Consider the following 8,310-nt stretch of genomic DNA (forward strand, 5'->3'; position numbering starts at 1 on the left):
GATGCAGAAGGAAAGGAAATGGTTTCTTCATGGTTTTTCCATGAACTCTTTGTAAATGTGATCGAGAACCGACTTACTATCCGTTTTTATTGCTTGCCAGACATAAAAAAGTTTTTTGTAACGAATAATTACGGATGAAAAGTGGATCTATTTTAACAATCCTAAAAAAATATGAGTTGATTCCGATCAACCATCGACATTTACAACAAAACGCAACATTCACGGTCATGAAGTTCTCTTGTATATCTCTTGTATATCTGTTGGGACTAAGAAGAAGTGCTATACGAGTTATTATTCTCGGGATAAGTAGACACAGAAGATGTTGTTACAGTCAACAATGACGTTTGAACGAAACTATGAAGGAAAAAAGCTCTCACATAGTTATGAATCGATGTACAGTCATCTTTATATCATTGCCAGGCTGCTGTTTTGACTAAAGAAACGTTATTCAAATTGAGAAGTTCTGCTATACACCCAACATGCTCTCCAGACATCGCCCTATCTGATTTTCATCCGTTTAAATCAATTTAGGGCGGTTTATCTGATACACGGTTCCGAAATGCTGAGGAAGTGCGAAAATGAATCGATGAATGGATTGTCCCAAAAGATAAGTCATTTTATTGGATCAAACTATTGTTCGAAAGATGGCAAAAAGTTATTGATAGCAACGGCCAAAATACTTTGATTAAAATATCATGTGTCATACGAACTTTTGCAAGCGCTACACTTACTTAAGTATATATTTTTTGAGGAATATTTATATTTACCGTGACAGAGTGAGCACATTTCATCACATCACTGCGGCTTTCATTTTTTAAGCTTTCAGAGAGGGAACGCGCGCGATTTCAATACACACGGATGCTCTTATCATATACTGCCTGTTATAGTCGCGATCGTGCATTAAAGATTTGAATATAGATCGTGCATAATAAGATTTTTTCTATTACGTAATTGCTATAAATATTTTGTGGTGGATCATATTTCATCTAATTTGCATCAATGCTAGTTCGCGCGAGATGATATAATGTAGATAAGACGACAGAAAATGAAAACATGTTGTTTGATAAAATGTACAATATTTTTAGCAGCGGAAGAATAATGTGCGAATGATATATTGGAAATACGCAGAAGTGGGCGGCAAACAAATTAGAATATTGCTGGTGGTGTGAGGAAGACTTTTGTGTTAACTTTTTATCGATTTTTATTCCGAACGTTTCGAACGTGAAGGAATATTTAGTGTTTATTTCTATATCGATATTAAATTATAATATTCCATTAGAGTCGTCGTATTACGCTATTAGGCGTTTGTGAATCTTTGAATGACATCATTGATCAGAGAAAAAAGTATTCCTCGAATACATTATAATTTCTCAGAAAAAATATATCATTAGGCCTTTTTCCTCAGATAATCCTAGAAATGTCTACAAATGGTATGTTTGTATTAAATGGTAGCCTTTTCAAGTGTGCAACGTTTTGCAAATTACAGAGCATTTTTTTCTGGTGTTATTAAGTGAATCGCTCCTAGGAAACCGATTAAGAAACTACGCTGCGAGCAGTGAATGCCATTTCGAGTACTCAAAGTAGATTCCACACGCAGAAGAATCTGTACTAAATATTTTTTTTACATTATATTTGTGGTAAAAAAGAATCTCTTTCGTTTACGTTTACATAATTTGTCGTTTACGTTTACATAATTTTTACATATACTCATATGCAAATGTATTTGTTCCTATAATGAAATTTTTTATTTGGTTCCCAAGTGACAGAAAATTCAGTTACATTAATACATATAGTAAAAGTTGGCAGAATCAATTATTTCTACTGTTCTTTAACAGATTTCAAAATCAAGCAAGCAGGGAATTCAAAGCCATCTTTAACAGATTTAAAAATCTTGCTTGCTTAATTTTGTAAATTGTTAGAAAATATTAGAAATAAAATGTTTTGACGATAGCTAACTAGCCCCGGTCCCTTTTACGACATATACTATCTCGGGCTATATTATTGAATTTGTTATTTGAAGTTTTTCATTCTGAAAATGTGATCTAGTTAGCAATAAAATTTACTTTAAGGCTACATTCGGCATTAATCGATTAAAATTAAAGGTACATTTTTTTAAATCAATTAAAAAAATCATGAAAAACTTGACTGGTTAATAATTAATTTCATTAACCGATTATACGTGATTACATCAATTGACGATTGATTAATTTTGGTTATTGATTTGTCGATTATTTTTGTCAAAGGAAATTTTGATCGATTAATCTCCAACACTGCTTTAAGGCAGCACGAAAGTAAATTTTCTCCCACGATATTTCTTCGGGCGATTACTTCCTTTTTTCCTTTAGTGGGACTTGTTTGCACGTAAGAACGTTTTGTCAAGTTTATTATATTTTATTGAATAGTTAATACGCGTTGATACAATTTAATAGAGAAGTCGGAAAAGAGAAGGTATATTGAAAATTCAATAGAATATACATAAAAGAACGTTTTATGTAGAACATTCTTCTGGAAGTAATCTGTCTTTCATTTTTACGCATTACTGAAAGTACGTATTATTTATCCACAAGTATCCAAATTGGCAAAGCGCATCTTAGAAATTGTATTGTCTTCGTAATGTTGACGGTTCCTGATTGGACCGCTGCAATTATAAAAAAAAGATGAATGAGAAACTCATTTTTTTCAGCTATAGCACGTAATTTTTTATAGTGCTATTTATTGACATTAATATATACGATTTTAATAATGCTATTCAAAAGTTAATTTTTTGTTAATTATAATACTTATATATTATACAGAATGTTCCAACAACATTCGGTTAAACGTTAACACTATATTTTAGAAATAAAAACAAGCAAATATGTTTAATAAACATGCATCCAAAAATTAACTAATAATGAGTAATATCAGTTTTGATCAGTATCTAAAATTATTTTTTTAAATATGTAAAAAGAAAGATTTAGCTTGCTACTAAAATGAATGAACTGAGGACGATATCGGTCGCTTAAAACAATTATATAGCTTGAGAAAGTTTATTCTCGCGTGTGTGTGTTAGTTTTGCGTCTTAAGCGCCTATATTGTACTGAATGGTCATTTTCCGGACTCTATTATTGCAAAAAAATTAAGAACTGATATTTGACTTAAGTCACTAATTTGTCATAAATATTTTCATAAATCTTCTCTTACATTTTACAGGAGTTTGATGCTAATTTATTTGCAATTATATTGTTATATTATTGTTATTTGCAGCTATTATTTTCTTCTTATTGTGTGCTATTATTTGTTATTATTTGCACTTACATGTTCATAAATTTAAATTAATATAATTTGTTAATGATTGTTTTTCTCGGGCTTATATTTATTAATCCCTTTTCTTTGTTTTCATTTCTAAAATATAGCGTTAACGTGAGGCCGAATGAGATAGCTTGCTTTATATTTGCATACGTTGTATCGAACATATCGCTAGATATTCAAAATTTGTACTGATATTTTATAATTATAAACTTCTTAACAGGTTAAAATTAATATCGAATGTGTCCCGAAGTGATAAGAAACGTGACAGATAGGTGCCAAGAGAATCAGTTACCTTCTTTATCGCATCTGAAAAATATTTCATTCGCTTGTTGCAACTTAACCGGGTCGGAAATCCATTCTTGAAGTTTCCTTAAAAATGCTTCCGGACTGTATGCGAGATTTGAGTACAGAATCTGGAAACGGTAACCCCGTAATGTAATTTCATGATATTATATACACATCATTTGCAATTTATATAACGCTTTTCTTAATATTTACTAATATTTGCTGTACTTTTCTGATATAAATAAACATTTGTCATAATTTTCCAACAAAATTCTGTTGGTCCTATTATAATATAATACTTTCTTTTCATTATTTTACTATGTAGAACATATCGAAATAATTCAATTCTTCAATTTCGGTATAATTCATATTCATTATATATTAGTATATTTTTATTAATATGCACACACAATTTTAGTTATAAATTAGATAAACGTCCGATTTTCAAATTTTTTGACAATAAACCGATCATTTTTTGCAATAGAGATTTACTTGGTTTGGCTTAGTGCCGTGTCCTTCGCGGAATTGTTTTCGGTGTTTCGTGAACATTTCAATTCGCTTCTTTTAAAAAGCGGAGCAATCTAAATCAAAATATTCACGAAACAGTAGAAAGAAATCGGCAGCAATACTTCGAAAGCCTGAACAAACATTTCTCTATACCATGGAAGACTCAAATATCAGAATAGAAATCTACATTGGCGACTAAAAATAGCGGCTAGTTGATAGACAAAACTTTGTTTTCAAAAATTAAATCGAAATTTTGATTGATTGAGATATATATACCTCGCCATCTAAGGTCGACGCGCAAATGATCATGTCGATTCGGAGCTCATCTGAAAGGAAAGAAAACGAGAAATTGAGTTTTAGAAGGACATTAACATAGAATTGTTTTAAAGAAATTATTCTATGCTTCTTGTTTAGAAAGTTGTTATCACCGCGAAGATAGTATAATTTTTCAAACTATCTTCTTCCAAATGTTTTCGATTTTAATACTCACGAGTGGCTACACCGTACATGCGAGCGCATGTTTCATAGTCCTTTCTGAATCTTCGTACATCACTCAAATCGCAGTAAACCACGTTCTAGAATTCGAGAAAATTAATTGCACTGAAATAAACGTTATTCGTTGCATGGTACTCACTACTGCGATTAGCGCGCTTAAAATTATCACGATGGTTTTCATTCTGACTCTTCAGGCTACTCGATCGCAGTTTCCAGGCAGTAGCAACTGTAACACGCGTGAACACTGCGAACGCATTGAAGCTGCCATCGCGCTTTTTATAGGACATTAAGAGTTATTTAAACATTAGTCCGTTGTATTCCATCTCATACCGTCTGATTTACATTAATGCAAACTAGCGACAGTCGCATTAATCATGATGAAGTCGCAAAAAAAAGTGATAGCAGTCGCGATAGCAGTCTTACGCAAGTCTGTGTGTGAAAAATACTTGCGATACAATTCAGGCTGCGTGACATTTCGTAATTTTTGGTGTTTACTTTCCGGTAAAAATTCTTACGATTGACTTCGAAGTGTTCCCAAAATGTTTACTTTGAATCTTTATGTGTCAAAATCATTGAGAGTCAAAAGTTTTGCAAGTTAGAACGCTGTAAGAGTGACGTGACCTTCGAATGTGTGGAGGTAGCACGATCGGATTTACATCTGTTTTTATTTCATGTATGTAAAATGTTCTACTGAAAGTAATCTGTTTCCCATTTTCATTATTTATTTTTTACTTTTAAGCGTATTATTGAAAATATGCATTATTGATTAATGATAATTGATATAAGCTCCAAACCGCACAATAGAAATCGTATTGACTTTCCAATGCCGACGGCTTCTGCTTCAATCACTGCAATGATAAAAAGAAAATAAATGAGAGACTAATCTTTTATAGATATAGTATGTAATTTTTTATCGTGTGCCAATCATTAATATTAATATGTGAGATTTTAATCAAGCTGCATTTAAGATTATATTTTTTGCCTAATTATAATATTTTATATATTATATGAATTACACTAATCTAAATCTGAACAAGTAACCCAATATAATTGCAAATAAATTAGAATCAAACTCATATAAAATGTAAGAAGAGCAAACATTTGTAATAAATATATTGTCAATCACTTATAAGTCACACAGACACAAAAATACACACACAAATAACACTTCTCTTCGCTATGGAAGAATCCTATCACAAAGTGGCTATACAGTACGCATGTCTGAAACGCAATTGACATACATTCGGGTAAACAAATTTTACGAATCGTATATTACATTATTTCTAGTGAACTACTAAAATAATTATTTCTAGTGAACTACTAAAATAATTATTTCTAGTGAACTACTAAAATAATTTTCAGTAACTAGAGATATTTCAATGGCAATTTAGATACTTTTTTACATATTTTAGAAAATAATTTTAGATACCGTAAAAAACTAATATTACTCCTTCAAATACTCTAAAATTTTTATATTATTCCTTAAATTTGGTTTACAAATCCACGTTTATTACATTTTTTTATTTGCTTTTCATCTATAAAATATAATGTTAACGTTTGCTCGAATATTTATGGGATATAACTAGTATATTTATATATTTTATACTTCGTCAGATATTCAAAGTCTATACTGACATTTGATATTTTGGTTTTTAATAGGTGAAAATTAATATCGAGTGCATCGAAGCGATAAGAAATGACAAATAGGCGTCAGTAAAATTGGTTACCTTCTTTATCGCATTTGATATATATTTCATTCGTTCGTTGCATTTTAACCGGATCGAGAATCAACTTTCGAACTGTTTTCATAGCTCCTTCTGGACTGTATACACCATTTGAGAATAGAATCTGGAAACGGTAATTCTGTGATGTAATATCACATCCACACTGTTTAAAATTCATGCAACGCATTTCTTAATATCTGTAATGCTTTCCTGATATAATTAAATTAAAATAATTTTGTATATAACGAAACAGCCACATTATAATAAAACATTTCCTTTATTTTATTACACGTTTGTACTGAATATAATAAAACATTTAATATATTAATTCCAGAATAACTTATATTCATTACATATTAACCCAAACAACACAAAACATCTCAGCAATGTCTCCAGAATATTACACTTGCAATGTTAAATATTCTGGAGATAATCTCAAAGATATTCTGGAAATGTCTCTGCAATGTCTTATGTCACCAACTTGTAATATTGTTGAGATATTCTGGAAGCATTGCAGGGACATTCTGAAATATTGCTGGGTAATTCTGGAAATATTGAAACCTTGTAGAAAAAAATAATTTTATGATATATCTTCAACTCACACGTCAGTTTATGTTGATTTTAAATGAAATTTAGGTCTTTTAATTGATTTCTCACTATTTTTACACCAGAAAATTTACTCAGTACTAATTGGACGCAAAACTCGAGAACCTGCAGATACCTTCAGGTTTCTAGTGTATCACCTTAGCTGCTGCGTTACTTCTTCAACTGATACTAAGTGTTTCTTATTGTCCTCATATGCAACCAAAGCAGTAATTTTAATTTTTTTATAATATTATTTAGTAGAACTACAAAAATAAACTATTTAGTCCAAATATTTAATATAATAAAAGAAAAGTCAGAGATATTCTGTCGATACTTGTATCTCTTCACGTGCCATGGATAGATCGTTAAAAGAATTTTGTGATATCATAATTTTTTTTCAAAAATAATATTTCATGCTTGTTTATTTCCTAACAGCACAGATGTTCAGGGAACATCCAGAATACATCCTGAGGAAGTCCTGAGGACGTCCTTAGAAGATCTTGTGTTTTCTGGGTTGCAATTTAATGTTAAATAATTAGCCGCATTTTCATGGAAATGACAATTGAAAATATTCAATATGGTCAGAATAAATTTATAATAATTCTAATTTCCAATAATAAAGCGTTCTAATGAATAGTTTTTCGATGATAAGTCTTTCATAGGACGCCAATTTGTAAAATCTTTTTCACAAGAAGAATTCTACCGAAATTTCACTATAACCCGTTACCGCGCTCCGTTCTTCGGCGATCCAGACGGTATGGGACAAAATTCTGAAAAGTAGTGCTGAGATCTTGATTGCTGAGAAATATTGTAAAAATATTTGCAAGATTTTATATGAAGACATTATAGAAGCGGTTTAATATATTTTTGATGTATCATGTATTTGAAATATTCTGGGCAAACGCTAATAAAAAACGTACGAGCATCCATTAAAAAATCTCATAAGATACACTTTATAGAAAATGATAGAAATCTTATATGTTTATTAAATGAGTAAATTTTTACTAGGATATCCATATAAAATATAGTTTTTCTCCAAACAATTCATTGATTAGATTAATTTTTAAAAGATTTTAAGTAATAATGTGTCGTGGTTTGAAATAGAGTAGTTTCTATTAAATTTTTTTATAAATATATATACAAATATATTTTGAATAATTTCTATAATGTTTCAAAATTATCTCACATATTAGGACCTTAACTTAGTTTCCGCCCGCAAATGTTAGATGGCAATGCAAACAGTTCTAGTAGTCATTACTAACGAAACAGGTAGTTTGTGATTAATTTCGACATTTCTCGATAACATTCAGTCAGCATACACAATTATTTTCCTAAACAACAATTTCTTTTGCTTTGTGAAAAATGGAACGCGATAAAGTGTTTTTTCGACATGTGCTTTTGCACTATTTTGATTTGAAAAAAA

The 8,310-nt window shown here is 30.4% G+C and overlaps 2 protein-coding genes across 3 annotated transcripts in view; both read right to left on the bottom strand.

Moving 5' to 3' along the window:
* Positions 1–2,371: 2,371 nt before the first annotated feature.
* On the bottom strand, positions 2,372–4,895 carry LOC116853096. The gene is made up of 5 exons (XM_032833971.1): positions 4,718–4,895; positions 4,574–4,658; positions 4,360–4,409; positions 3,584–3,704; positions 2,372–2,638 (listed from the first exon to the last, which is right to left on the bottom strand). Exons 1-5 carry the CDS (start codon positions 4,757–4,759, stop codon positions 2,553–2,555), a joined length of 384 nt encoding a protein of 127 aa, XP_032689862.1. The 5' UTR covers positions 4,760–4,895; the 3' UTR covers positions 2,372–2,552.
* Positions 4,896–5,284: 389 nt separating this feature from the next.
* The window catches only part of LOC116853078, a 5,074-nt gene continuing 2,048 nt past the window's right edge, over positions 5,285–8,310 (bottom strand). For both annotated transcript variants that reach the window (XM_032833947.1, XM_032833946.1), the window contains 2 exons: positions 6,306–6,426; positions 5,285–5,426 (listed from right to left, as the gene is read on the bottom strand). In XM_032833947.1, coding sequence (XP_032689838.1) covers positions 5,338–5,426; positions 6,306–6,426 — 210 coding nt within the window. In that variant the 3' untranslated portion in view covers positions 5,285–5,337. The remainder of the gene's footprint in view (positions 5,427–6,305; positions 6,427–8,310) is intronic.

The sequence above is a fragment of the Odontomachus brunneus genome, unplaced genomic scaffold (genome assembly GCF_010583005.1).
Source record: "Odontomachus brunneus isolate Ranch 3 - 2012 unplaced genomic scaffold, Obru_v1 Obru_scaffold_276, whole genome shotgun sequence".
Classification (NCBI taxonomy): domain Eukaryota; kingdom Metazoa; phylum Arthropoda; class Insecta; order Hymenoptera; family Formicidae; genus Odontomachus; species Odontomachus brunneus.